This window comes from Chamaea fasciata, unplaced genomic scaffold, assembly GCF_029207755.1.
Source record: "Chamaea fasciata isolate MVZ Bird 193981 ecotype frontalis unplaced genomic scaffold, bChaFas1.0.hap1 SCAF_4, whole genome shotgun sequence".
Taxonomy (NCBI): domain Eukaryota; kingdom Metazoa; phylum Chordata; class Aves; order Passeriformes; family Sylviidae; genus Chamaea; species Chamaea fasciata.
In genome coordinates, this window is record NW_027094089.1 from 76,637,879 (window position 1) to 76,665,388 (window position 27,510).

The following is a 27,510-nucleotide window of genomic DNA, read 5'->3' on the forward strand; positions in this document are numbered from 1 at the left end:
CCCAGCAATGCAATGACCCTACAGCTCATGGTGCTCACACCCAGGGCCACATGTGGCTGTCACTGTGGCTCCCCAGGATGATGGAATACATGGACACCAGGGGCCTGAGCCAGGAAAAGAGTTATCACGGGGAGAAAAAGAATCCAGCCCCAAACTTACAGGGAGTATGTCAGTGCCTGAAGTGTTTCCTAGCTGTTTTTTCCCTTTTGCTCTACAGGAAGAGCCCAGGAACGTGTTTCCTGGCTCCAGTCACAGAATAGCCCACTGAGTTTGACCCTGCACCACACACACGAGGTTCAGATCCTGCTGCCAGCCCAGCAGTGCCTGGGAGCAGTGGGGTGGATCTGTGTAGCTGGCCTGGGTCAGAATTTGACAGCCCTTGCAGGACAGTGTGCAACAGGGCAGGCCACCACCGCCTGTCCAGCCACACCTGGGAACAGACACCTGGAAATGCCAGAGAGACTATCCTGGGCAGCCTGAAGCATTCCAGTAAGGTCCTTACAGCCAGAGGATTCCAGGTTTCTGTGCCTGGGAGGGAAGAACACAACATCCCATTTCACTGCCTCCATCTCTGCAGGAGTTGCTGATTTGGGTCCTGTGATGTGACAGTGGAGGAGCTGCAGGAGGGAACACAGGGAGGGCAGCAGCTGCAGGGTAACACAGGAGCATCCATGACCTTTCATATCTCCAGGGAAAAGTGCTGCTCACAACAGACAACATCAACCCAGTGTCCTGACTGCCACCTGCAGTGTCCCCGCTGCCACCCGCTCGAGTGCCTGGCTGCTCTGTGCCCACACAGCAAGAAAGCAGCATGACTTTAGCTCTATTTACAACCCAAACACGTTCTCTTGCAGAGCATAAGAAATGCCTGTAAGTGTTCTGCTTCACTCCCATATCCTGCACATGAAATGAGCTCTGCACTCCCACGCAGATCCCGGGCACCCTGGCAGGAGATGGAAGCTGCTACGGAGATGTCAACGCCCCACTGCTGTGTCAGGAATAAGGAAGCCTCAAGCCCTGCAGGCACACCAGGGCTTGGGTGGGAGGAGGAACACAGCCCAGGCTTCTCCACAGGGAAACTGGGGACCTCTTCTTGAAAAAGCAAAACAAATACTCCCCAGCAAAACTGAAGGGAAACATGCTCCTTTCACCACGGAGGGTTTTACATCAGCTGTGATCTCTTCTTGCTCCCCCTCATCCCACAATCCCTTTATTCAACCTCTCTCATCCCCAGCAGCCTTGCTTGGTCGTTGGAGCTTTGTCCCTTCCAGCCAAGAGGAGGGACACTCCTTTCCTTGCATGGCTGTTTGCCTCAGACCCCTCAGCTCCCAGGAGGGGCATTTACATGGCAGAGTTCTTCCCTCTCTGACCCACGTGTGTTTGGAAGCTCAGCACCTCTGCTGCCATTAGATTTGGAGGCTGACTCATTTCCAGCGGGTTTCACCCAGAGACATTCCATAAAGGAAACAAGCCTTGGAGGGGGAGGCTGCAATCTACTTCATGTGACTTTAAATACAACAGCCCAAGGAACGGGCTCTGCTTCCTACTCCTTCTGACAGCGGGCGAGAGACCTGACACCAGCAATGTCACTCTGCTGCCACTCTTCAAACACTGCCTGACAAAAGCTGATTTTCTTTTTTTTCCCCCTATGTGCAGCCCTTGGGAGCAGCCTGGAAAAGACCCTGTGGCCCACCCCATGAATGCCCTGTGCTCCTATGGAGAATGGCTGGAGAATGCCCTGTGAGCCTATGGGCAGCCCCAGCCCCTCAGCCCAGCCAGGTGGCCCAAATATTTTTTCTGATGGGGCACGGTCAGAACCTCGGGGGCTGAAGATCCCCTGTTGTCCCTCCTGCAGCCCCCTGTCACCCCCTCAGGGTCCACTCACCCTGCTAAGCCAAGAGCAGCTTCATGTGCAGGGTTTGGGGCATTAAGGCCCTTCAGTTCAGCCCCCCATGGATGCTGAGTGACTCCCAGAGCTGTGCCGGGGGAGGGCAGGGATGTAACACGGCTCCAGGATCACTAATCCCCAAGCAGATGTGCAGAGAACAGCCCTGCAAGGCTGCTCAGGGCACAGATGGCCATTGTTTTCAATTTGAGACACATCCAGCAACCCTTTTTCCCAGCAGTTTGCAGGCTGGTGCCTTTGCAGGGCAGTGTGGGGCAGTTTGTTCCCTGTGAGACCTTTCCAGCACAGCGAAGGCAGCTCTGGGAGTATGGCTCCACGGCAGCACCGGGAAGAGGGGCTGGCTGGGAGGTCAGCACCACCCCTCCTCCCCAGCACCTGGCAGCACGGAGCAGGCCTGGAGCCATGGAAAACCTCTGCAAATTATCCGCTGAATTGGGAATGTGAAATTCGACCCGTGACTGTTCAACTTCATAAAATAAGCTCTGGAAGAGCTGCCTGGAACCCAGCTCCTGAGGTTGCTTAAAAACCATCAGGGGGGCTAATTCCTAGAGAGGTTGACTGTTCCAGTTACTGGAAGTCAGCTTCAAAAAGCAGAGAACTCACCAATATTGATCTCATCATCTGTAAGTGTGTCACCGATGAAGTCGAACTGGAAGGACTGCAGAGTCTGGGAGAACTTCTGCACCGCTGAGGAATATCCTGGAAAAAGACAGGGCAATCAGTTGGGGGTTTCTGCAATTGTTCCATAGAGGCTGCACATCTGAGGAATTTATACTGAAAGGAACAAGACCATAGAAAGGCAGTTATAAATATCCATAGGCATTGGGAATTTCAGCCCTGCAGAAAATGCTGCAGCATTAATAACCCTCAGAGGCTGCAGAGAGCATTGCATTTGGTTTTTTTCTCTTTCTGAGAAAGCTTCTGCAGCGCTAATGGATGCACCACACAGTACAACAACTGATCGATGGCCTTGCGTCCAGCCACATACAGGAAGGGACACTGACACACTTCCCTGCAGGAAAACCTTCAGGAGATACTCCAGGGCTCTGTGTGCACCAGCACAGCTCCTTTGAGCACAGGGGCTGTCAGACAGGCTGGCCACTGTTCACAGGAATTGTTTCATAATATGGGAGAAAAATCTGTAGAGTCAGAAAATAAATGTGAGGAAAAAGGCAGGACTAAAAATAACTGTCCCTCTGTGGGGTCATGGACACAGACAGGCCCTGAGGGAAGGACAAGCACAGAGCACAGAGCTGAGCCAGGGGGCTCAGCTGGGCCTGCCTGGGCACCCACAGATGGCCCTGGGACCCGCTGCTCCCGCTGGTGAGGAACAGTCCGAGCTGAAAGCGAAGAAATTGCCTGATGTTTTCTGTGGCTCAGTCCAAATTATTTTTGGATCTTCCAGAGAAGTTTCTGGCCCAAAGGAAGTTTTGTGTCTTTGCACCCTGTGTGGCTGCAGGACGCGTCTGCTGGCATTGGCAGAGGGGCCCTGGGACGGGACAGTGACACCACAACAGAGCCTGACCCAGGGGGAACAGAGGGGACAGCATACTCACTGGACTGACAACATCATCCTGCACAAAGCTACAACAATTCCTGAGATACAAACAGAAGGAGGCTGCACTTGCTTGACCTCAGAGAGTAGGAGCTAGGTGACAAAAAGAAAAGCAAAGGAATAATGTTAGACTCTGATTGACATTGCCACTTTCCCTAATTTGGGACTCCAACTATAGGCACAGTCCCAGCCTGGACTCCTTTGTGGTGGTGCACAGGGATGGCACTTTCAGAAATTCATGAGATTACATGTGGAAGAGATGTGATGGCACAGAAGTTAACAGGCAACCAGCTCCCACCACTGCTTTGCCAAACCAGCACCATGATTGCTGTGTATAGGAACTTGGTGTACAGGGATGGTTTTTATTTTTTTTTTTTATTTGAAAATAAAACTTACTACTGTGGTGGCAATCATGGGATGTTCTTGAAATGCTACTGTGAAGGGGGGAGAAAAATTGGACAACATTGAAATGAATGTTGCGGAAAAGAAATCAAGTGGCCTGTGTGGGATACCAGCAGGTCCACAGACTGCCTGCTTTCCCCGTCCCCAGGTCAGGAGCTCCTGACTTTCCCCAAGGTCCCTGGGCAGGCAGGGGTGGGGGGACTGCTGGGTCCCTGGTGCATGCTCAGAGTGCAGTCCCTGCCTCTTCCTCAAAAGCCTCGTTCAGCAGCTCCCTCCGATGGGTCAAACCTTTGCTCCTGAATGGGCAGATTCAGGCCTGAATGTCGCTATTTAGCCCCAGCTGCCAGGGGCTGGAGCACGTAAATGGGTGAACTCTCACACAGAACGATGTCACTGACTTGATGGAAAACCTCAGCAAATAATTCCCCCTCAGTCCCCCAGTGCTCGCTCAGGCCAGGCCGGAGGCTCATTCAGCCCTCCTCGCTCAGGGGAATCTTTGTTCATCCCCATGCAATTCCCCGTCACCGTGACGCTGCTGTGGCCCCAACCAGCCCTTCCCCTGCCGCTGGTCGAAGGTGGTTTTCAATTCCTCCCTCCAAACTCCCCTTCCAGCCCAGTGTGCGTCCTTGAGCCCCTCTGAAAGCAGCAGCACCCCGAGCCAGCATCTGTCTCTCTGTCTGTCCATCTGTCCCCTCCATGGGTGCTGGCTGGGGGCAGGTGGCAAGGCACCACGGTACCCATGAGCCAGGAGCCTGGCAGCACACGCAGGTCTGGTACCTGGCAGGGACAAAAGGTCTCCATCTGCCATGTGTCCCTGTCAGGCCAGGGGAGAAGGAGGGAGAGAGGGAGAGGGGGCGTGAGCCTGTACCATGCGTGCCTGGCGGGCTCTGGAGGAAGTCTTAATGGAAACCAGGCTTCTCCAGACCAACACAACTCGACTCCCACACGTAGCAAGCCTTGGCTGAACACTGGCTCCTGACAGAGCTCCTGTGTGCATGCACGGGACAGCATCGCTGCTGCCACGGCACTGCCACAGCTCTGGGGTGTGACTGGGACACAGCACGGGGCTGACTGACTGGGCCCAGCACCAGGCCCCGCAGCAGAGAATTGGTGTCAGCACTCAGAGACATTTGGTGGGACATTGCCCCTTCTCTTGGTGGCACCTGAAAGGCAGGGTGGTGACACCAGTGATGGGTCAGGGGAGGGGGGCTGGGGAGAAAGGGGTAAGCCATGGCCACAGGAAAGAGGCTTGACCACAGGAAGGAGCCAGCAGGAAGAGATTTGCTGTGGAAAAACGGGGTTCCATCCCATGCCGGGAGAGATAAGTCCATACTCTCCCTTGTTTTTACCGTTGGAAATGTTTGCCCCACCCAGTACAAACACTTAGTTGCCAGACACTCCTGCTCTGCACCCCCAGAGCCTGGCAGGAGGGAGAGGTGGCTGCAGGGCCTGTCCTGCTCCCCCAGCACCAGGACCCAAGGATCAAGGAACAATGCCACGCTCCAAGCTGGAATATCCCTGCAAACCACACGCAAAGGCTCAGCACTACCCCAAGGACCCTGCCTGCTCAGCCTGTTTCCATGGAAACACACCAAAATGAATTTGATCAGGAGTCCTCAAGCACTCATCTCCCTTCCAGCATCAGGAAGCAATGCCAAGTTTCACCATTTGTGGTTACAATAATGTACTCTTCTAGACAAAATGAAGTTCCATCCCTGCACAGAGTGGCCCCAGCCGGGCTGCAGGAGCACCAGTGCCAGCCGTGCCGGTCTCAGGAGGCACACAGAGAACTCGGAGCTGTATTTATGTGTGGATAAACACACCTCCAGAGCCAGCAGCTCTGGAAGGATGTGCCTCACAGCCTGCTCAGTAAGGACCTACGATTCTCAGTTCTACCTTTGACAGCAACCACAGGTAACCAAAAACCACAAACAAAAGAGTGCTGCTACCACTGCAAAAGCCACAGGTTCCTGACAAAAGACAAACACAAGCAGAGCCCCAAACCACGCTGTGCTGCTGCTTTTTCCTCCAGTCCTTACAATTTAAACCAGAAGGAAACCATCACCACAGGCGAGAACCATGGGGGAACAGGGTGAGCACACACGGACAGAGAATGGGGCACGGAGGTGCTGCTCGAGGATCTGCAGTGCTTGAGGTGTCACAGGTGCACATCCTTAATTAGCTTTACTAATTGCAACTCAGAGGTCACAGTCTGTGTGGCTGCAATGGTCCTCTGTTCCCAAGAGAGGAAACCATGCCCCTGAGCATACGGAAATAGAAGTGGCTGTGACAACCAAGCGGTGACAGCAATGGGGACCAGCAGGATCTCTGAGCCAGGACAGGAGGGCCCTGCCTGGACTGCCTCATTTAACACTACAGGGACACAACGGGACATCGGTGTGATACAGGTGTAAAGAACAGCTTGATTTTAGAAATAAACAATTTGAAAACCAACATAACATTCCAACTGCACAGGAGAGTAGGTGTGGAGGGTACACATCACATCAGCCAGGGCCAGGCTGCCAGCACCCTCACCCTCATTATCCACACCCGAATAGCCCCTGTTTATATGACCCTCATTGGCTGTACAGCAGCTGGTTTACACAGCACCACCCTGCTTCTTCCTAGGAAACAGCCAGGTGGGAATTGCTCCTTCCTCAGAAGCCAAGGGGCAGAGCAAGCAATGGGTTCAGCAGCCCTTTGGCTAATCCCCATCACACGCTGCTTCCAGGGCATCATACTGCAAATAATGGAGGAGAAAACCAAAATAAAAATGCCGCCGCCCAGCCTCATCATCTTTGCAATCATTGACCAGTGACACTTCCTGAAGGGCAGTCCCGAGTTTAATCTGATCCAGCTGAAGCAGTGATGGGGCTGCAGCATCCCTGTCCTGCTAATGAGAAGGGACAGGATGTCCTGGCCCACACTGGAAGGTGGGAAGTGACTTTCACTGGTCTCCCTGTCTGAACCTACGCATGGGTAGCTTGGGGAAGAGCAGCCAGCAGAGACTTCCATGGGGGAAAAAGCAATTCCTGAGGTTCTGCATCTGCCCGACGCACAGATTGCAATGCCAGGGCAACTCAGTCACAGCTTCAGCAATTCATGAATAAAACCCATAAGGAATCAATAGGGAAAACACAGCCCGGGTTTGACCGTGGCAGTGCAAATAATCAGAGCAAAGCTAAGCAGGAGGCTCCATCTTTGCATTTTGCTTTCTTCTTCTCCAGCCTGAAAACAGAACTATCACAGCTGGCCACACACTTTCCTTTCAAATAAGCAAACAAAAGACAATAGAAGTTCACTCTGCCCTTAAACAAGAGCATTTTAAGACACGGAAATTTTTCAGTTGGGATCTCAACCCTGGAAATCCATTTTTGTCAGGGAAACGTTGCAAGGCCCTGACACACAGCAGCTGAGGACACACCTACATTTCCTAATAATGGTCCCTGTGGATGATTTTCTCCTCCCTGGTGGAGAGCTGTGCACAGCAAACATACAGCATGAGAAATGCCACTTTTCCCAGAATGCAGAGAGAGGGCTGTGATTCCTGAGGGGAAAATAATGTGGCCATTGTTACCTACTCCCGCCAAAGAATTCCCCAGGGAGTTACATCACTAAGGAGATGGAGCTGATAACCATCACCACCCTGGGGACAAGGTTTTGGACACAGTACCCAATCCACTGCTTCCCGGGATTTCTCTGTCTTTGCAGCAGTTTTAGGAGCCAACACACAAAATGAGCTCTGAGACTCAGATCCAGACTCTGCTCTGAGCTGTTGGATTTACACAGTGTGTACTACCTGCATGAAGTCACCAGTCTCTGTCCCACAAAAATAACTCAGCCTGGAAAGCCATGAACTGCACCCCCTGAGCCCAGATATGCCATCAGGATCAGGAGTAACAAGCCTTGACTCATGGAACACTCCCAAATACTCGACAGCTGCTCAAACACAGAAACAAGTTGATTTTCTTGGATGAGGACAAATAAATAACCTTCTGGTCACCCTTCTGGACAGTCCCAAATCCACAGAGGGTCCTGCAAGGAATCCAGCCCTCTGGGTGCTGCACAGAGGAAAGATGCTCACCACTAGGGAATTACAGGGCGGCCCAGGACAGGCAGTGCCTGGCACTGACCCAGGGCAAGCCGTCCGCAAGTGCCCCTGAAGGCTCTGTGGGGACTCAGAAATCCTGACACATTGGACAAATGCCATTTTTCCCACACTGACACGGGTTTTCCACTTGCCAGGAGTAAGTGGCTAGCATGAACTGCTAAAAATAACCTGCTATATTTAGCTGTGCTTTACAAATCTCTTGCAAAGGAATTTACTGGGTGTCTCACACTCTGTCACACATTTACCTCTCCTAATCAGCCCTTCATTGTCTGAGTTGTTCATAAGCTGCCACTTCCCTTTCACAGACAGTCCAGCCCAGGCTCCAGGCAGAAAAGCAGAGCTGTGCTCCCAGTAAATAAAACATTTCTCCTCACCTCTCCCTAACCAGTGATCTTTTGCTCTGTAAGCCTCGTTACCTGCCCTCTGGACCATCACCTCCACTCACACATCCCCCTCCCACTCTCCCCCCACAGTTTCTGTTTCCTGTCCTCAACTTCAATCATTTATTCTCATTAATTCTTCTCCTTGCCCAGCCAGCCTTGTGGGAAGTACCCAAACGTGCTTGACAGGCTTATTTTCTTATTTACTTTTAAATTAAATACCCAAGGACCCAGACAGCAAATGGTTCGCACTCATCATATAATTCTCACACCTGCTTTATCTCCCTCATTGCCTGAAGGAAACTGGCTCTGCTGAACCTGCCATGCTCCAGAAGAGCTGGCAAAGGTTATGAGGCTGCACTTTGAAGCTCAAGGCAGTTAAACACACAGAGGGGCTTTCCTGGATGGCTGGAGTGCAAGGAGATCATGGGTCTCCTTACCAACAGCTTAGAAGTTTGGCAACATATCAGCCTGAAATCCTGACCAAAACACAAAGCAACCATGCAAGACTGGAAGGACAACAAAGTTTGGGGTATATGAGTCTGTTTTGGAGAAAACTGGGAGTGATGTGGGATATAGCTTCTGGGAGAAGGATGCACTCTCACCCTCCCTTGGATTAAGTTATCCAGTATCTTCTTCCCAAGATCCCCGCAGTGACAGATCCATTGGTCAGGAAGAGAATCATGCAGCAGAGTCACATTTCAAAGCAAAGACATGGAACAACAATTCGCCCAGTGACACTCACTGGCTTGAACTGGTTTCCTAGAGAGTAGCACCTTGGGCTGTATGTTTAATACTTTTATAAAGGACAGTGTGTTGGATGATTTTTTAAATGATTTTTGTTTCTGAAACACAAGAGCAGTACAGGGTGCTGCAGCACAACCTCCTGCCTGGTCCAGCTCAGTCAGGACACCCCTGCTCTCCGCACAGCAGCAAAACTCCCAATGGCATCAGCACTTCCCTTAGTGCTCCTCAGGATGAGCCATGCATAAAACTGAACTTTGGAAGCCTGAACTTCTCAGAGAATATTTTTTTCCCCTTTGGCATTTTGCTGGCCTTTCAAATCAACCTTGCAGCCCTGCAAAGCTGGATGAGTTGCTTCAGCAAAATTTGGAAAGAGACGCAGGGCAGCACCCCAGCCCAGGGGTGGAAGCACAGTCTAGGCGGTTGCTCTGTCTCAGTCCCTCTGGTACTGGGAAAAGTTGCTGGGCAGAATGGATCTTGGTGGGTTCCAGGTGCAAGCCCCCACAGCGCTTCCCCCAGGTCCTCAGACCAGAGAGATTTTAACAGTTCCAAGAGAAGGTGAAAAAAGGGAAGGAAGAAAAAAAAAAAAAAAACCACAAAAAAAACAACAACAAAAAAAGGCAAAAAAATCCAAAAAACCTCAAACAAACAAAAAACAAAACAAACAAACAAATAAAAACAACAAAAAACCCCACCCAAAAACCAGGAGCAAAGGAAAAATGAAGCTCCTCCCCCTCAGCTAACTACACACTAACTGACTAAACAAAAGGGAGCAAAGGGAGAAAAAAAGAAAAAAACCTCTCTGTCCCACACCGTGTGTTGCTGACTCTGACTCTCAAGGCCAGCCAGCAGAGGAGGGTTTCTGAAAACAAACTCTGTGCTTCTTCCTCCCCCTTGCTCTCAGACCCAATATCAAAGGTACAAAGCGCAATATCCAGCATAAACCCAGCAGACAATTGGGCATACAAACATCATAACGTCATCCTAGGACAACGTGGCCAACTGAAATGGAAGTTGAGAAGAGATGAGGGGCCTTAGAAATCAGCAAAAGTGCTGAAATGCGCAGTAAGAAATAATGCAACCGTTTTTAAACAAATGCTCCCAGGGCTGCAGAGGCAGAGAAGAGTCAGAAAGGAGGAAACGCCATCACAGTTTTTTGGTTCACCACAGACCAAGCCCAGTCATGGGGCTGGTGCTGCCACACCTGCAGGAATTTCAGATCACCTGGTGTCCTAATCCGACTGTCAGCACATCAGGGAATTGCCCAGCACTGCCCTGGAGAGCAATGAACCTGGGTGTAGGAGGGAGAGTCACAGCTGGGGGACAGTGCCCAGCTCTGTGGGCACCAGTGCTGTTGATGGAAGTGGTGGTGGGCAGTTCCTGTGCTGGGCAGTCAGCAGCTCCCAAGGACAGCAGCACTCTGCAGCTTTCCTGAGAATTCCCAACACAGAGGCTGCTGGATGCCTGTCCCTGCAGCAGGGATGGCCAGGTGAGTTGTGGGGATGGCAGTGCCAGGTGGGCTGTGGCAGCCAGGTGACACTTCAGGGCTGGAAGCCAAGCAGGCAGCCAGCTGGAAGCAGGGTGAGGCTGGCAGGTGACTCTGGCTGCTGCACCTATTTATGCACCTGTTTACATCACTGTTCCATAGAAGCTGGTCACCACCTTCAGAATACCAGCCTGGGGACAGGTCCTTGGGCTGGGGAACGAAGGGCAGACTCTCTGAAAAATAAAAGTACACAAAGCTGAGCTATGGAAAACAAATGGATTTTCTCGTCCTTTGGGAGGAGTGAGCTGTCAGGGAGGGGCAGCAGCCGCTTTCCCAGGGGCATCAGGAGAGCGAGGGAAGAGCTGCAGAAATCCCTGCAGTGCTCCAGGCCACCCAGAGCCCCCGGGTCCGAGAGCAGCCGAGCAGGCTCTTGGCACAGTGCTCTGGCGTCAGCGGCAGGAGAGGGTGTGCTCCAAGATCCGCGGCTCCCCGCTGCTCAGGCAGGACGGACACAGGGAAAACAAACATGAAAACAACGGACTCTTATCCGGGGCAGAGCACAAGCAATCCCCACAGAGACATCCCATGATCTGCAGAGCCCTCCCATGCATCTCCTGCAGCCCCCCTTCCCAGGCAGGGCAGGTTCCGACGGGCGAGGGAGCCGCGCTCGCTCCAAGCACAGATGATTTCAGAGTTTCCTTCGATAAGGGCGCAGCGGGGCCGGGCAGGAGGCCAGCTGAGTCACACAGCACGCCACGGAGGGATCGCCAGCGGCTTACCAGCAATCCGAAATGGTTCGGTGCGAGGAGGACTGCGCATCCCTCCTGATCCAGGCTGGGAGATGATGCCAGCGTAGACATGGCCTGTCCTGCACCAGTTGGTACCTCCCGGGAGACTCCTGGGCACCCTCAACCTGACTGACACTGGAGCAGCCTGACCTGTAGAGCATACAGGTGGGTTTTGCCAAGAGCTGCTACTCCCACTCTGGGCACCTCTGCAAGAACTTGAGGGTCTGGCTTTGTGCTTCCACCTCAAAGGGTCCCCCAGGGCTCTGCAAGTCACCAGTTCATCTTGTGATGGAATGGGAATGGATTGTGTCCCTTGTTCTCCATTCTCACGGCTACAAAATTTAGTAACATTAGTAAATCTATTCTTGTTTTTAACAACCTCAGGCTCTTTAAAATCAGGCTTGGCTGAGGGAACAGGATAAAAAGGAGAGAGACCAGACTGAGAGAGCAGACTGACTTCTGGGCTGTGCTTATATTTATAGACTTTATCTCCGGCTATTCTGCTGCTCTTATCATCACTTGAACAACTCATGACTGCACGTTTCACCTGCATGGAGAATTCAGTGACGAGAAAGGACATAGGGCAGAGAGGTCATGTTTGAAAGTGCCCCAGAAGAAAGCTCCCACTGGAGCAGTTGGTCTGGCAGGGCTGGGGAGGCTGTGAGACATAACACAGGCCAGCGTGGACAATCCACCACCTCCAGAAGAGAAACAACAAGGTTCCCAAAAGCTTTCTCATTCACACATGTCAAAACCTCAGAAAGAAGCTTTACGTGTTTGGAAGAATCATTTAATGCTGAGTAAGGAAAAATAACTGCTGCCTCCTGAACTTCTCCAGCACTTCCAAAGCTGCTGCATTTTGGTGCTCAGTACATTTAAACGGTGCTGATTGTACGCCAAAGTTTTTTTTTCTCTGAAGCCACAGTTCTCCAAGCCTCTGTGTTCCTGCCAGGCAGTGCCACACAGCAGCACTATGGACACTGCAGCCCCCACAGCATCACCTGCCCCTCTGTCCCTGGAGAATGGCCCAACCTGGCACTGCAAGCCCTCCTTGCAGCTCAAATCCATGGCTGGGCAGCCAGGGATCAGTGCCAGAGCCACGTTGTGGGCAGGCAGGACAATGCAGCATGGCCAGGATGTGCCACAGGTGTCTGGCTGCACGCTTCAGCGGAACAGAGTGGGCACACCACTGTCATGCCACAGAGCCAGGCTGGCACCCAGCAGCACAGAAGCCACCTGTGAAAAGCCTGGGGACAAGCATGAGATGCCACATCTGTAGTTACCAGTGTGCCACCAACAGCATTAGGAAATAAAATATCCCAACAATACCTCAAAAAAAAAAAAAAAAAAAAGGACAGAAAAGCTGAGTCTTCATACAGTGACTCAAGAGGAAACTCTTAGGTCAGCAGCAGCGCTGCTGTGAGCTGTGGGCTGTGAGACACACAGAACATGGATAACACCCCACATCCTCCCAGGGAAGGAGCCAGAAAAGGCAGTAGAAGATGGATGAAAAGCTCTGTGCACGCCTCATGTGCAGCACAAGAAAAAATATCCTCAAACACATGAAAATTACTTCACCTCTTGTCTCAGCCCCTTGTGCTGCTGTACACAGGCAAGTCCTTGGGAAGCGTATTTGGGCTGGAAAAAGCTATGACAAAATATTCCACATTGGTTTGTTTAAGCTGGACCAAGGCTGATCCAGAGCCCTCCCACCAGCCCCTGAGGTGGCAGGGACAGTGTTGGCTTGGTGTCATTGCCAGCCATTCCTGCCCTGGGTTTCGTATAACAAAACAAGCCCTGGGCACACCTGGGCATGGATGGAGCAGCTGTAACCAGCTGGTTCCTGGGGGGAGAGGCTGGGGAGCTCAGGACTGCAGCAGGGAGGGAGTGAGGGACAAGGAGCCAGGCCTGGGGCCATCACAGCATGGCCAAACCATCCTGTGCCCAGCCTGGTGCCTCAGCCACTGGCAAAGCAAACCCAACAGCAACAACTTGCCCAGTCAGAGAGCTGCTCCAGGGTGAGCAAAACCCAGCAAACGCATCCCTGAGGCGCAGAACATGGGGTGGGATCTGCCTTGCAGCTGGATCTGGTAAATCCTGTGCTGGCCCCTTGTCTCTCCTGCCTGCACTGAGGATTCAGCTCTGGTGCTGGGGGTGAGCTGGCTTTTGGGAGGGTTTTTGTTCTTTTTTCTGCTATTGTGTTTTAGGCTCCAGTTAAAGCGTGTCTGGTTTAGATTTGCATCAACTGGGGCCCTAGCCGTGTGCTCAGAGCTTGCAGCCCAGGAGCAGGAGCTGCTTCATCACCAGCTGTTGGCTGCAGAGACCCCCTCTGCCCACCTGTGCTGAGGATGCCTGCAGGGTGCAGATGCTCCCAGGGAGACCTGGGGTCTGGCTCTGGGTGTGATGTCTTTTGAGACAATTAGAGTTGGGAAGTCAGGAGACAATTTTACAGGATCCCAGCAGTAACTGGTGTCCTTAGTGGCTGAAATCCCCACTGAGGATGAGGAAGACCAGCAAGGAGCTGATAAGTACAAGAGATCACATTACTGCTGGAGGATAGTGATGCATTTTCCAGTGGGTCATTTCCCCCCTGTTCCATACTGTCTCATGGCTAAGCTGTCTTTGTGGGACAGGACATTGTCACTGCAGCACCTCAATGCCCAGCTGTGCCTCCCAGCAAAGCTGATGCTTGCCTGGAGAGCTGCAGCCTCTCCTGGTGTGGGACAGACTCCTTTTTCTTCCCCATTTTCCAGAGGAGTTTAGGGTTGTTTGGACACAGTCCCCAGGACCTGGCTGTAACATACTGCAGGAACAGATTCCAGCCATTGTCCCCACAGATTTCCCATGAACCAAAACATGGAGTTCTGGGGAACTGGGCAGACAGGCTACTCTGGGTGGCTTCAATCCCATTAAAATAACCTGTTCCAATGCCATGCTGCTTCCCACACTCCATAGCATTAAACCCCCAGGCACCACATCCAACACTAGCACAGAAAACTGCTCAGAACAGGTCTGCCATGCTGAGGGACACAGGAGTTTCCACACACAGTGCTGTGGGACCTGCAGGGATGATGATGATGCTGATGATGATGATGATGATGATGATGATGATGATGATGTGGGACCCCATTCGTGGGGAAAAGTTCACACAGTCCCTACACATTCCTTTATCATGTTATCTTTCAGCATGAAGTGCTCACAGTACTGGGGGAGGTTGGGAACTGCCAGCACAGTCCCAGGCACTCTGCAGAGCTCCACGCTAGATGGAAATCAAGTGCAAAACCACATACACAACATTTGCATGAGAGCTCACAGTTCTTTGAGCTTCAAAGGACAATTTTCACCATCACAGCACTCACAGGTACTAATGAGAAAAGCCGCCATCTGACATTTCTCCTACTCAATTTAATTGGGAGAGAAGATCAAAGACAGGGGAAATAGGTGGTTTTGCATTATGGTACGCACAGCAGAGCACAGTGAGCAGGAGAGATTAAAGGAACCCACTCTGAAGCACAAAAAGAAACTGCTGTAAAGCACCATTCTTACAGCCACAGTGATGCCATGGTGCCACAACATGGAGACACCCTGGTGGCCTAGAGTGAGGCTCCTCTGTCACACCAGTGCTGGCCATGGCGAGCTCTGGGCATGGACAAACTGCTGTTGGAGCTGAATCCCCAGTGCTCACATCTGATCCTGGCCATCCCAAGGGAATCGGCACCAACATGAAGGGACAGACACCTCCCAGTCCTTCTCCCTTCCTGACCATGGACAGGCCACGGTGGTCTCAGCACTGCCAGAACAACGTGTGGGACCAGCATTGTCACTTGGCATGGGCAGTGACTCTCCATACTCCTGGCACGAAAAACAAGGGACGCAGCCAACTTTACAACAAAAATAATTTCCATTTCTGACTCAAAGTATTATTTTCTATTATTGGCTTTCACACCCAAGCCTGTTACAAACGAACAACAGCGTTCTCTGCTTTTGTCACTTTAATTCCGCACTTGGCAATATCGAATACTTTGTTTCCTTATGGTGTCCCACATGGTTGTGACTACTCAGCTGTTGGAGGGGGTGTCAGTCAACAAGAGAAAATAACATCCCTCAAAGGCAGCACTGGTAAGGGCTGTGACTGCAGGATGACCCTCGCCAGGATATGGTGAGCTGCAGGCCCCTGGAAGAGCTTCACCCCAGAATTTTATTTGTTCCAGCTGGTGACACTTCAGTTGGGTGGAGGGCATGGAACCAGTTTCTCTTAATCTACGAAAGGCCAAAGGAGTTTAAAGCCTCCTAAAGTGCCCCCTCATTCAGGTAACCTGGCCTTGAACACTTCCAGGGATGGGTCAGCTACAGCTTCTCTGGGGAACCTCTGCCAGGGCCTCAGCACCCTCACAGGGAAAGAATCTCTTCCATTGTCCCATCTAACTCTGATCTCTTTCAGTCTGAAGCCATTCCCCGTTGTCCTGTCACTCCATCCCTTGTCCAATGCCCTGTCCACCTTTCTTGTAGGCCCCTTCAGGTACTTCACCCTCTGTCCTCTTTGGATCTCACTCTCCTGTTGGGACCAACACCACTTTTGCATGCCAGCAGCTGAGGGCACCTCCACCCCACCCTGTCAAGGGGCACAGAGGAGGGATTGTCAGCTGCCTGAGTGGACACTGGGATCTGCCAGCTGGTTGTGGTGAAGCCATGGCCAGTGAGTACCCCAGATTCCCACCAACAGCTCCACATGGATAGGATTCAGAGATATATCTATTTTTAAAATTATCTGTTAGCTAAACACAGGGACCTGATGGAAGCCAGGCAGGATTGTCCCCAGCACCTCCCTGGTAGCCTGCTGGATCACCTACAGAAACACCCCACAGCATTTCAGGCAAGAAATCCTCAGCCCTGGGGGCTCTCAGTGCTGTCTGGGTGTGCTCTGCTTTCTTCTGCTTCTGCCCTTCCTCCCTGGCCAGTCTCCCTGGGCCGGGTGTGCTGACCCAGCAAAATCCCTCACATCCCTGTGCACTACAAACACTGAAAAGGGAAATGGTTTTGAACAAAGTGATGAAGAAAAGCATTTCCATTAGCAAGCAGGTTTGTTTTAATCCCTCTGATTTCCATTTTGCTGGGGTTTTTTTGTGGTTTTTTTTTTGTTGTTGTTTTTTGTTTGTTTGTTTGGTTGGTTGGTTATTTTTGTTTTTTTTTTCCTGGACTGTGCAGAGATTTGGGGATTTGTACCCACGTTAGGTCTCACAGCCCTGTGACATCAGCAGTTTCAGTCACACCAGCTTTTGTCTCTGCTGCTTCCAGATGGGCAAACATGGGCTATTCCAGCCATGGCCTCGATAACAAGGAAGCTCTGAATTATTCTGAACAAAAGGGCAGCAGCTAAACCTATTAACACCAACTGAAACCAACCAGCTGGCAGGAAAACCGTGTGTGACCAGTGTGGATTGTCTGCGTCTCTCCACTGCCCCCGCGGATGCTCTGCTGGCCTGGGCCTGGATTCTACTGCATCGGTAACAGCAGAGAACCATGGAATCGTTTGGACTGGAATAGACCTTTAAGATCATGGAGTCCAGGAAGGCATGAGAGACAACACAGGGAAGATGTGTATGAAGGTGCATCCGCAGCTGTGGGAAGACAAATCTAAGCAGTCAGAAGGTCAGTGTCGAACACGTGGGGCTTGGTGGTTTCAGGTGACACAACCTGGCCCAGGTGCTCCGGTGATCTGTCAGCACTTCTGAACGGGCGACTCCCGCAAAGTCAACATTGAAATCGACATTTCATTGGGAAAAATGCTCACCGTGATTTCAAGAATGACAGAACACCGACAACAAAAGGAGGACTTAGAGCAGGGCGCTGGAGGGCCCCTCTCACGCTCTCAGCCTGCCCCCAGGGTGACGAGATGCCCAGGGACGAACCCGCCGCGCTCCCCCCGCGCTCGGGAGATGCGGAATAACGGAGCTCCTTCCCCGAACGGGGATCACCGTCCCCAAACGAGCAGGCTGATGCCAGGGAAAGCTCGGCCGATCCCGCCGCCGCTGTCAACCCAGAGGGACGGGGGATCCGGCCTGTCCCTGCGTGGGGACAGCCGCGGGTGGCCCCCGGGGGTGGCAGTGCAGGGACAGGGACACGCCAGGGGAGGCGGCCGCTGCCCGGGGAACGCCAGCCCTCCCCGGAGCGATGCAGGGCACGGGCCCAAAGCGGCTCCAGCACGGGGCTGCAGGCGATGCCCAGGGAACGGGACACACCCCAGTGACCGGCCGAGCCCTGCCCGGATCCCCGCCCCGGCCCGCTCACCGCGGATGGCGGCGATGAGCGCGTTGCCGTCCTTGATCACCTCCTTGATGAACTTGTTGGTTCTCTCCAGCTCCTGCTCGTAGCACTTGAGGCGCTCTCGGAAGTCGGGGCTGTCCAGGTAGCAGTCGCTGAACTCCAGCGGCGGGTGCCCCATGGCCGCGGCTCGGCCCGGCTCCGCCGCGCTGCGCCTACGGAGCGCTGCCGCTGCCGCCGCCGCCCCGGGCGCCCCGCGCCGCCGGCATCCCGCGGGCCCGCCCCGCCCGGCCGGCCCCGCCCGCCGCTCCCCGCCCGCTCCCGCTGCCGCGCCCCAGCCGAGCGACCCCCGCCCACCCTCCCACTCGCCGCGCTTCCGGCCGCGCCGCTGCCGCCGGGAGGTGTAGTCCGGGATGAGCCGCCCGGGGCCGCCGCCCGCGCCGCCCGACCGGGGCCGGTCCGCTCCGCGCCGTGCGGGAGGCGCGCCCCGCTCCCGTCCGCTCCGCGAGATCCGGGCCGGGCGCTGCCGCCGCCCCGCGCTCCGCTCCCAGTGCGCCCCCTGCCGGCGGGGCGGGGCCGGCGCCGCCCGCACGCGTTGCCATGGACGCCGCGGCGGCGGCGGCGGCGGCGCGTGACGCGACGGCGCGCGGTGATGACGTCGGGTGGCCTCCACGTCGCCGGGGCGGTCAAGATGGCGGCGGCGGAGGGGAGCGGGGCTGGGGAGACCCTGGTGAATGCGGCCGGGCGGGTGCCGGGGGGAGCCGGGGGCGCCAGCAGGGGAGCCGGGGAGGCCGGGCTGCGGGCGGGCAGCGGGCGTTCGGGCTTGCCTCTCCTCCTGAGCGGGGCCAGGAGTCGGTCAGGTGCCGGGCAAAGGCGGATCGGGGTCTGGAGGCCTGGGCGGGCGGCGGCTCGTCTGAAGGGCGGAGATGGGGAAAGGAGCCGAGGACAGGGGCGAGGAAGGCGTCGGGAAAAGAAGACAGGACAGAGGACAGGGGACAGGGTCAGGTACAGGGCTGGAGAGCCGCCGGCTCCCGCCGTGCCCTGCCTGCCCTGCCTACCGCAGAGTTTGCTGTAGAACCGGTCGGGCTGTGCCCTGTTTGCCTTCCCCTCCGGGCACCCCAGAGCATTCCTCGCCCACAGGCGGGGAGGATATCAGCCCTGTTCAGCCTGGTTCCTGAGCAGCCTCGGTGTGTGCCCGGGCTGGCGGTGTCTCTGCCTCTCCCCTGGGCTGTTCAGTGCGGGTACTCGCGGGGTGGTGCGGCTGTGCAGCCCTCAGGCATCACCTCCCTTAAAACACAGCTTTTTACTTGTCTCAGTTACTGCTGCCGGAACAGAGCACAGGGGGCGGGTTCTGGGGGTGGCAGGGGACAGGCTTACACACACCTGCTCGGCTCTTCAGGCCACGACCTGCTCACATCAGGCAGTGACAGCCTGGCCCTGCTGCAGAACTTTTTATTTGTTGTATCCCTGAATTCTGAGCAGCTCTCACCATCCTCAGCCTGTCTGAAGTGCACACGAGCATGTTTGTGTTTCTTCCTAAAGGTTTGTACCCATTCAGTTCCCAGGTCTGGCAGATGTGTCCATATCCCAGGATATTCCAGTGGAAGGTGAAATCACTGTCCCTGTGGGATCTAACTCTCCTGATGAGGATTACTCCACACTGGATGAGCCGGTCAAGGATACAATTGTGAGTCTGAGCCCGTGGCTGGGGTAAAACTCAGATTTTCTGATGTCTTTGGCAGCTGTTGTGCAAAACCTGTGCTTTTGCACAGCTCTTCTCAGCCTGTACTTCAGTGGGGATTGCTTTTAGAACTCATTAATTCCTGTAAAACAAATTCCTGTGGGTCAAAAAGTGTCTGAATTGTGGCCCAGAGTTTCTCTGTGATCCTGAAATCAATGTGAGGGCAGAGTGGGAGCTTGTGAGAAACTCTACTGACTAAAAGTATTTTTCATTTATTTTCTTTTTCCAAAGGAACAAACAAATAGTTGGTTATATCCTGGTGTTATTAAAAGATACAGTATTGTGGCTGTTAAAGAAAAGGATGTGATGCTGTGGTTGTTAAGGAATGTAGGAACAGCAGTCATTGTTGCAGAGGATGCTACAGAACTTCTTGGGTTGGATCTTCTCCTGGTCTACAAATCCGTGTTCCTTTACTTCTGCCTCTTTGCTTTAGCTGGGAGCTGGGACTTTTGTGAGGGGGTAAATGAAAGTGTTTTGTGTTTGTTTCAGATGAGGGACCTGAAGGCCGTGGGGAAGAAGTTTGTCCATGTCATGTATCCCAGGAAGAGCAGCGCACTCCTCAGGGATTGTACGTTCCAGGGCCTTCCTGATCTCCAGAGGGGAGGCAAAATCCAGTGGGACAGGGATTCGGGAGTGCTGAACATCCTGAGCAGCAGAGCTGACAGCCAGGGTGTCCCCAGGGCTCTGTGACAGGGTGGCGTGGGCCAGGGTGGGTGGAACTGGGAGCTTTAGCCACTTGTGGGTCTTGAGTGAATTTTGTTACAGGTCATGGTGTAAGACGCTGAATAAGAAAATTGTAGAGCAGTGAGATGTGGAAAATGGCGCCTTGGGAGTTGGGCAGGGGCCTCTATGACTCCCAAAAAAGCAGAGCTGAGGTGGTTCTGAGACTTTTGTGATATGTTTTCCCTCTCTCTGCAGGGGATCTGTGGGGCCCACTGGTGCTGTGTGTCGCCTTGGCTCTGTGAGTATTCTGGGGGAATGTGGGGTTTTGTAGCCCAGCACATGTGGGAAATGAGGTGTTAAAAACTACTAATTCATGCATTAAGATCAATTTCATCTGATCCCTCTCTGTCTTGCGCAAGCCCTGCTTGGTTGGGTTCTCTGATAAAATGTGTTTGTGACACTGCAAGCCCTTTAGAGCCTCCTGTCCCTAAATTTGGGACTTTAGGGTGAAATCCTCCTGGTGCCCTGGCCTAGGTATGGTTTTACTGAAGGTGTTTCAAGTTGTCCTGATTCAGCTGTGGTGCCTGCATCCTGTAGTTATTCCAAGGTTTCCCTGAGGCTGGTTTGTTCAATCACATGCTACTCTGCTGCTTTGAGAGGTACCAAAACTTTGGTACTTTAATTTCCATCTCAGCCTGTTGTCCATGGCTTGATTCCCTTCTGAATGCTTTCACAGCCCTCAAAACAGGGAAACAAGTGGGCGGAAATCACCTCAGTTGAGCCACAACCATTTTCCTTTCCTCTGCAAAACTGAAATATAATGAAAATATAAAATGGTTGAAAAAATACGGGCCTGCAGCATAGCTGGGGATCAGTTTGGGGGCTCCTGCTGTGGCACCTACTCCAGTCTGGGAAAACACCATCAATGCTGATGCCTCCATCTGTCTGTTCCCCACTGCAGCTGTTTCTCCCTGTTCCCCACTCCAGGATGCTGCAGGGCGGCTCTGCAGACAGCAAGGATGACGGAGGTCCCCAGTTTGCCGAGGTCTTTGTCATCATCTGGTTCGGGGCCGTTGTCATCACGCTCAACTCGAAGCTTCTGGGAGGCACCATGTGAGTGCAGGGTCGTTCCGTGGCAGCTCCTGGGCATGGAGTTCTGCCCTGCCTGGCCTGACTGCCGTTTCCCTGTTGCTGTCTCCCTGTGCAGCTCCTTCTTCCAGAGCCTGTGTGTGCTGGGGTACTGCGTGATGCCCCTGACCGTGGCCATGCTGGTGTGCAGGCTGGTGCTGCTGGCGGGCGGGGGCACCGTCAGCTTCATCATCCGCCTCATCGTGGTGGGGACCATGTTCGGCTGGTCCACCTTGGGTGAGTCCCTCACCTGTGCCCTGTACACTTCCTGGTTCCTCACTTTAGAAAGGACACTGAGTGCTGTGTCCAGCTCTGGCCCCTCAGTTTAGGAAGGACGTTGAGATGCTTGAGCCCATCTAGAGGGGGCAACAAGGTTGTTGAGGGGCTTGGAGCACAAACCCTGTGAGGAACGACCAAGGGAGCTGGGGTTGTTTGTCCTGGCGAAAAGGAGACTCAGAGGTGACCTTATCACTCTCTACAACTTCCTGAAAGGTGGCTATGGTCAGGTGGGGGTTGGTCCCTTTCTTCAGGCAGCAGCTGACAGAATGAGAGGGCACAGCCTTAAGTTGCACCAAGGGAAATATAGGCTGGATATCAGGAAAACGTTTTTTACAGAAAACGTAATAAAGTATTGGAATGGTCTCTCTGGGGAGATGGTGGATTCACCATCTCTGGATGCGTTTAAGAAAAGACTGCATGTGGCACTCGGTGCCATGGCTTAGTTGAGGTTAGGGTTGGACCTGATGATCCTGGAGGTCTCTTCCAGCCTAATGATTCTGATTCATTCCCTCAGGCAAAACCAAGGGATGCTGCAGTCTAAGGTGTCCCTGGGCTGCTGAAGGGCTGTAGAAATAGTTCTTCCAGTCCTTGAGCTGGCAGAGGTTCAGCCTCTGCCTCTGTTCCTGGCGATTTCCATGATCATATGCAAATTGTCTTGGGCAGCAGGATGACAATTTAGTGTTAAACTCTGCTCTGTGAGACTGTTTGGTGGTTTATTCTATGATTATGTTATAAATGCTATTAGAAAATGCTGATTTTATAGAGATACATTTGCATGATTTCTCCTGTTCTTTATCTGTAAGTCTGGCTCTTGCTGTAGAGTGTAATCAGCATTTATGGCTGGGCTGGTCAGGGCTTGGAGCAAGCTGGGTTAGTGGAAAGTGTCCCTGGCTGTGGCAGGGGGTGGAACTGGATATCCCTTCCAAGCCAAACAATGCTGTGATTCCATGATTCCAGGACTTGTCATTCTGTATGATAAAAGCAGTTGCACTTGGTGATTACAGCCGTTGGTTTGAGCAGTGGGGTTTTTTCCAACACAGTTGCACTGCAGATCCTCACAGTAGTTTGCTCCATGCAGTGGGGGCTGTGAGGGTTCTTCTGCTGCCCCTGCTCCACGTGTTTTGTGTCTCCACAGCATCCACGGCATTCCTGGTGGACAGCCAGCCCCCCAACCGCAAGGCACTCGTCGTGTACCCCATCTTCCTCTTCTACTTCGTCATCAGCTGGATGATCCTGACCTTCACTCCCCAGTGAGCACCATCCCGAGGGACTGGTACACGTACTGGACTTTTTCATGGACGCTGCAGTGAATCCTTGGCTTTATCTCTTTCTAATTTATACATAGGGATACTGTAAAAAGGCAGGTTGTGGGATAAAGCCAGAGAGCTGCAAAAAAGTGCTCATTTGTGTGTCCCTCTTTGTGAAAGATACTGAGGTCCAGCTGCTGAGGGGTTTATTTAGCCCTGTTCTGTACTGGTGTTAAATAAACAATGCCCACTGGGACAGGGATTGTTCCATCTGAGGAGAGGGCAGGAGATCCTGAATTTTCAAGCTGTTGGGAGTTGAAGTTCTCATGACTTGGCAGATTTCCTGCCTGTGCTTGGATTCTCACTGAAGATAAAAATGCCTTATCAAACCATAGAACTTCACTGCAATGATGTGTGGAGAGGAAAGAGACATGTCTGACTCCTTCTCATTCCCTTGTAGAGTGGTGGGATTCACAACCAGGGCATTGAGGGTCTGGGGCTTTCCCAGGAAAGGAGAGTTCAGTCAAAACCCAGTTGGGTCCCTTTGCAGGGAATTGGAGCTGGTGGCAGGGAGTTGCTTTTGCCCATATCCATGTGTTGTGTGTGTCCATCCCTTCATGTGGCAGGAAAGAGGGTTCCTGCTTGGTGCCTTCATTGCATCCATGAGGGGACTGGCCTCACTGCAAGTTACAGACCTGTGACCACAGGGAACAGAGCTCAGAGTCCTGCAGGAATGCTGAGACTGCTTTGTAGCAGGGACTGGGCTCTCACTCTGCATTTGGGAAGCGAAAATTCCTTGGAAAAGTACCATGAATGTGTTATATATGACAAAAACAAGGAGTTTTGTGCAGGAAGCTGAGGTTTTGCTGCACAGGCTGTTTGGGTCTGAAAAACCATACCAGGGCTTGGGGCCCAAAATGTTAAAACAGCTTGAAGGAGGGGAAATAAATGGTACTAGAGGTGTTGGAAGCAGGATGTGAGTTCTGCCCTCACCTGCCTCTGTGTGACTGTTCCTGTGGTTGTTCACAGGGACAGCAAAGAAATGTGTGGAAATGTGCATTTTGTTCCCTTGTACTTCCCATGAGATGTCAGACATTGTTCTATGGGTTGTTTTGTGGGGTTTTAATTTTGCTTAATACTTTAATGAAGGGGAGGGGGCTCCTCCAGTCGCTGCAGGTTCATCGTGTACCTCTCCTGGGTACAGGTGTGCAAGGGTCAGGTGTCTTTTGGTACAGACACTGGGAGCTGGGATTTGCTTTTGGAAACTACAGGAATGATTCCTGTTGTCCGTTGTTCTCAGTCAGCAAACCATGAAATACCTGGGGTGAAAAAGCTGCTGTAAAATGTCCTTTTTCCTACATTTGTGCAGACTGAAACTGAGGTCTGTGGGTTCTGCTGAGGTGTGAATGTGCCTAATTTCTAGTTACATGTACAAGAGCAGTCTGTGCTGTAAACACTGGCCGTGGGTGGGAGTTGGGATGGAAATTGCTGAATTTCAGATTAAAAGTGCGTTTTTACATTTGTGGATAATGAGCTGCTATGTGTGGCAAGGCCTGGCTGTGGCACCAAGGGGCTGGAGGGAGCTGTGGTGGTTTGTAGACGTGGGAACCATGGAAAGGGGAATTTTTAAGCTTCCATTAAATTATTGCTGGTATGGAATGTGGTTTTTCTTTTAAGTGTGCAGTTTTTCTTTCATTTAAATGTTAGTTCAGCTTTTTGAAGCTGAAAAGAAGTATTCAAGGGAAGTGGATGGTAAAGCTGTTGATGGCTGTGGTGGGATTTCTTGAGCCAAATCCTTCTGTCCTACAAGAATTCAACCACACTTTCAAAGAAATCCTTGGATTTCTAGGTCTTGTGACTTGAGCTGCTGTTCTGTCTGAAGGATAATTGGAGTAGCATTTAATCGATCCAGTAATACTTTGAAATACTTCACACAACTTCAAAAAGTCTAAAAGCTCAAACTCTGGGGTTTGTTCCTCAGCCAGCCCTGGAGGTCCTGCAGAGCCCCTGCTGTGACAGAACCAGTCCTCCCTCGGCCAGAGGGTGGTCCCAAAGGCACTGGGACATGGGCACATTAAACACAACCAAACCATTTTGGTTCAGGGAAACAAAATGCCTCGAGCGCGTTTGATATTTGCAGATGCCTAGAATTAATGCAGATGATTGGTAGTGCTTTAAAGTTCTGGTGTCACCTGCGAGTGCTGAGGGCTCCCTGAATGTCCCTCATCCTGTCCAGCCAGGTGTGCAGCACATCCTTCCCAAGAGTCCAGGGTGATCCCTGTCACCACAACAGAGAGGTTTAATTTGTGCTGGAAATGTCTGTGGTAAGAACTGTTGTGCTTTCCAAGGGGAAAGGCTTTTCTTTCTTGTTTAAATCTGCTGGGAATGGGTGGCAAGGAGAAGCAGCTGTGTTGCCTATAATGGAGTGTTTTGAACTGCTCTGCAGAGAAGTGGCTGGTGTTCCAATGCACAAACCAGGCTTTCTTTCCTAGTAGGACTTTTTTTAATACTGTTTATCAGCAGAAGTTGTTGTATATGTTTAATTTTGATCTATTTAATACCAATAAAAAAGGAAAATAGTTTAGTAGTTTTAACTTGAAAAATGCAATCAGGTGGAAAGTCGTGGGCAGTGTGACCTGTGAATGGAAGCTCTGTGCTCTCTGCTCCTCTGACATCTGCAGTACCAGGAGCTCTCCTGGCCTGGCTGGGGCTGGAGGGGGGAAGCTCCCCAGTCCCTACCCTGGTGTCCCCTGGCCCCATATGGAGAGCAGGATGCGTGGGCCACAGGTGCCAGAGCCCCTGATGCCAAGCTGGGACATCGCCCTGCCCAGGCAGTGGTGCTGGTGTACCCCAAAATTTGGTTTACAGTGGCTGCAGGGCTGGAAGGTCTCAGGAGCCACCCAAGGGACCTGCGTGTGCCTCAGCGGTGCTGGCCAGGGATTCCTCACTGGGGGCTGAACCAGGCGGGGGCAGTGGGGGAGCAGGAACCTGGTAGGAAGGGACCTGATGGGTGAATGGATATTAAGGCCCATCCCTGACTGGCTAATGAACCGATGGCAATTAAACCCACCTCCAGCCACACCACGATCTGAGGCGGTGGCCAGGAGGGAGTTTGTCCATGCTCTCCCGCTGTGCTGCGGGCTGACAATGAGGAAATCAATGACACGACCCTGGCTAGGGAGCCTTGTCCCGGAGCTGGTGGCAGCAGGGACACACTGCCCCCGTGCCGGGCATGAGCTGCGGGGCTGGGGAAAGCCACCGCGGCCCGGTGGTCACCAGAGGGCGGCAGGACCGCGCCGTCCCTGGACGTCCCTTTTGGAGCTTAGCTGTCACCTCCCCGTGGTTCTGGGCGGCACAGCCGGGGACCGGGATCGCAGGCAGCCCCGGGAGGTGAGGTGTGAGCCACCGCCACCAGCCACCGGCTCGGGCTATGGTGCCTCACCTAGTCCTGCCGCTGGGTTTCTGCCTGCTCAGGGCAAGAAGACACTCTGATTCAACAAGGGGCATTGAAAAACAAGCAAATGAAAACCAAAAAAAAAAACCCAAACCCGCCACAGTTTACCAGTCCGGGAAATGTAACTGCTTCGCTCAAAGGAGGTGTTCCCAAGTGCAGCTCCGGGCTTTGTAATTACACTTTCTTTGAATAAAGCTCGAGTTTAGCATTTTTGTCCCCCAAGCGAATCTTTTAAGATAAATATTCTGCATGCTGAATTTTACGCTAGGGCAAACGAATGGGGCAGGTGACAGTGGAAGGAAGGACTTTCCCAGTAAAATCAGGAAGTAACCCTTACAATGCTGCTGTTGAGAGCTGGGACTGTGAACCTAATTCCTGACCTTTGGCTCTCCTGGCAGAGAATCCAGGTGACATGGCTGCAGGAGCTGGAAGTTAGGCTGGAGGCTGCTGAATCTGCACGCTGCAGGTACTCAATGTAAGGGCAGTGGTGGGTGGGACGGGACAGGCTGTGTCCAGCAGGGAAGGTTCCTCAGTGGAGATGTTAGGGAGAGTGTCACCAAGGGCAGGTGTGACAGCCCAGCACCAGGAGCACCTGCTGGGACAGACATAAGGGTTGCTGCATTGCTCTGCTGTCACCTTGTCGGGGGAGAGTGCCTGTGCTTGGGGGCTCAGGGTCTCCGGGAGACAAGAGTGAAGGTTTGCTCTATTTATTCTGTATCCTGGTTGGAATAAAATCCAATAATAAGTGCACTTCCTGACTTGGGAAGGACAGGTTTGGTGTTTCTGCCCCAGTTACCCTCCCTGAACCTTGACCCCTCTGCCCACGTTTCAGGGAAGGGAAGAGGGCAAGTTTTCTGGAGTGCCACGGCTTCCCCATGCCTGGTACGTTGTCATATCTGTGCTCGGAGCCCTCTGTGTCTGAGCTGTTTGTGCTGCTAATGGAAGCAAGGTAGCATCATCAGAGCCTTGGGGACAGTGGGGCACATGTACAGGCAGGGTCCTGCCACCTGGGAACTCTGTTCTTCCCTGCTGTTCCCAGGTGGGAGGAGACGGAGTGATTCCATGCCTCAGCCAGACTTCTTCTGCCTGTGCAGAAGTCTTGGCCCCAGCTCCTCCCAGGAGCCTGAAACACACCTCAAACAGCACCTGAAATCCATTTCAACGAGCCCCCTCCAAACCCCTGCTCTTCCCCCAGCGCTGCATTGCCATCAGTGAAAAGGGCACAATGTGAAGCACACCCTCCTCTGAAAGTATAGAGGGCATTTGGAGTTTTAAGACAGAAGTGAAGAATACAAACCCAGCTGGTCGAATTGTAACTGTGGGTCTGCATGCTCTAGTGAGGAGAGCATGGAGGTTCCAAGAGTA

General features: G+C 52.8%; 2 protein-coding genes across 3 annotated transcripts in view; one reads left to right on the plus strand and one right to left on the minus strand.

Moving 5' to 3' along the window:
• The window catches only part of OPHN1 (oligophrenin 1), a 57,182-nt gene extending 39,355 nt beyond the window's left edge, over positions 1–17,827 (minus strand). For both annotated transcript variants that reach the window (XM_066182131.1, XM_066182130.1), the window contains exons 1-2: positions 17,661–17,827; positions 2,510–2,605 (exon numbers count right to left, since the gene is read on the minus strand). In XM_066182131.1, coding sequence (XP_066038228.1) covers positions 2,510–2,605; positions 17,661–17,814 — 250 coding nt within the window. In that variant the 5' untranslated portion in view covers positions 17,815–17,827. The remainder of the gene's footprint in view (positions 1–2,509; positions 2,606–17,660) is intronic.
• A 458-nt stretch (positions 17,828–18,285) lies between these two features.
• On the plus strand, positions 18,286–24,345 carry YIPF6 (Yip1 domain family member 6). Its single transcript, XM_066182132.1, has 7 exons — positions 18,286–18,363; positions 19,192–19,320; positions 19,864–19,942; positions 20,293–20,335; positions 21,025–21,150; positions 21,245–21,402; positions 22,580–24,345. Exons 1-7 carry the CDS (start codon positions 18,286–18,288, stop codon positions 22,696–22,698), a joined length of 732 nt encoding a protein of 243 aa, XP_066038229.1. The 3' UTR covers positions 22,699–24,345.
• The last annotated feature ends 3,165 nt before the right edge of the window (positions 24,346–27,510 follow it).